This window comes from Papilio polytes, unplaced genomic scaffold (assembly GCF_000836215.1).
Source record: "Papilio polytes unplaced genomic scaffold, Ppol_1.0 DF821845.1, whole genome shotgun sequence".
Classification (NCBI taxonomy): Eukaryota; Metazoa; Arthropoda; class Insecta; order Lepidoptera; family Papilionidae; genus Papilio; species Papilio polytes.
In genome coordinates this window covers 137,423-139,409 of record NW_013527359.1, presented here as the reverse complement: position 1 = coordinate 139,409, position 1,987 = coordinate 137,423, and the positions used below count along the sequence as shown (strand labels likewise).

Here is a 1,987-nt window from a genome sequence, read left to right as displayed (position 1 = left end):
CTCGCAGCGCGCGCCGCTCCATCCTGCACACACATGCTTTATTAACATCTAGCTGTCCCGCGCGGCTTCATCCGCAGACAACTATAAAAAAATAGTGGTAACATTTGTATCATTTTTATTTGCAACTTCAAAACTGAAATACACAAATTACAAAGAAGACCGTTGACATTAGCTAAAAATTACCTTTACTATGGCAATCATGTTTCTTTGACCCCAATTTATTTACCCCCCAAGTTTAATGTGTAGGGCTTTTTAATGAAAAATGATTTTTTTATAAAAATGCTGTGATTGCTGACATCCTACATAACCAAGAAGTGTGTTTACGCTTTATTATATTAGTATAGAAGTATAGATAATGAATGAGGGAAATATCGAATTGAGCACTACACGTCAATTATACAAAAGTAACGTCAACATGTGAGTCACAGCGACAGCGACAGCGACAGCGACCATAACTCAAGTTCTCGATTCTACTATATAATTACTGAAAAATATGACTAAAAATCAAAACCTCTCATCATTGTTTGTAATGAGAAACCAATCAACTCTCGTTATCGACGGATTTATTACAGTGATAGCGATTTAAAGCGGAACTAAAGATTGCTAAAATTCGGAAGTGGCTGGAAATGGATTTCAACAAAAACGGTTTAAAAAAATGTCTGCCGCGACTGTAGCTCTGGCGGCGGCGGCGGCGCGATAAAAACTATGACATTGTGTATTAAACGCAAAACAAGGACAAGGTTTATTTAATACATGACAAGATAACACCACACCTTGACTTGTCACATCATTGCATCTTTAATTAAATTACTCTGTTTCAACTTATTTACTATTAAAATGATAAATTCCTCGTCAGATTTATCTATTAAATTAAACACAAACGTGAATTGTGAAAAGAAAATACAACTTCATCTCTGTATCCTTCTTATGTAAGAAACCATCAAAAATATAAGTTGTGGAAAGTATTTGTAAAGCTATATGTTGGCGTACCCAGCAGCAGGAGGAGGGCGAGGGCGAGGATGAGGAGCCGCGCGCGCCGCATGCCGCGCGACCTCACACCCACACACGTGCCCCACGCGCCCCACGCGCCCCACGCGCCCCTCGCACAGACACAGTTGCACAAAACACAACACACTACACTCTAGCTGCACAGCGCCGCCTCCAGCGCCTCGACAACACTGGCCGCGGCCTCGCTCCCGCCGTCGCCCAGTGATTCACAAACTGCGAGTATATTTCTAGACCCGACACCCCCACACCCCGCCCCGCCCCGCCCCCGTCTCTCGCACAGTGAGATGACACTCAATGAATTTATTAATTATAACGACCCACAGACAGTTGCAGACGCGGATGCAGATGCAGTCGCGTGACCGCGGCCGCCGCCGACCGACTACAATCCATTGTAAGGGACAGCCGGCGTCGGAGCATCGATTGAGTTTGGTTACAGTCATTCATTGTAATTGCGACAGACGCGAGAAGTGTTTGACTATTTAAGGAATCAAAACCGTTTTTAAACCACAAAAACTGAGGTACATAACATTATATTGATCGACGCATCCGTGAATTCAGTTAAGGAAACTTGACACATAAAATATTCACACACATCTCCCGCAATACAGGGAACTTTGTAGCTTGAAAAATGATCCACGTGAATGGTCATTAAATACAAACAACGCCGACCAAACATATTTATTGGACAAAGGAATATTTTTTGCACGTTTTAATAAGTATTTTATAAAGTTTGAGCGGCGCTGGCGGCGCGCGGTGTCGCGCTATCAGCAGATCTCGCGATAGCCGCCGCCTTATCGCACGATACGGTATCGATCCTCGGCATGACGTCTCAATGCCTATTTTTGTTTGTTTTCAGATAATTTTTCCCACGTTTGCAGTAAAGTCGATCTGTATTTTCGAGAGTGACGAATGACGACTGCGAGTGTGCACTGACCTGTGCCGCTGCAGTCGCAGAGGAAACGTCCGCGGCGCTCGAGGC

The 1,987-nt window shown here is 43.9% G+C and overlaps 1 protein-coding gene across 1 annotated transcript in view; it reads right to left on the bottom strand.

Moving 5' to 3' along the window:
* Positions 1 to 782: 782 nt before the first annotated feature.
* The window catches only part of LOC106107745 (protein crumbs homolog 2-like), a 23,517-nt gene continuing 22,312 nt past the window's right edge, over positions 783 to 1,987 (bottom strand). Inside the window, exons 9-10 of the mRNA XM_013288746.1 lie at positions 991 to 1,100; positions 783 to 862 (exon numbers count right to left, since the gene is read on the bottom strand). Coding sequence (XP_013144200.1) covers positions 783 to 862; positions 991 to 1,100 — 190 coding nt within the window. The remainder of the gene's footprint in view (positions 863 to 990; positions 1,101 to 1,987) is intronic.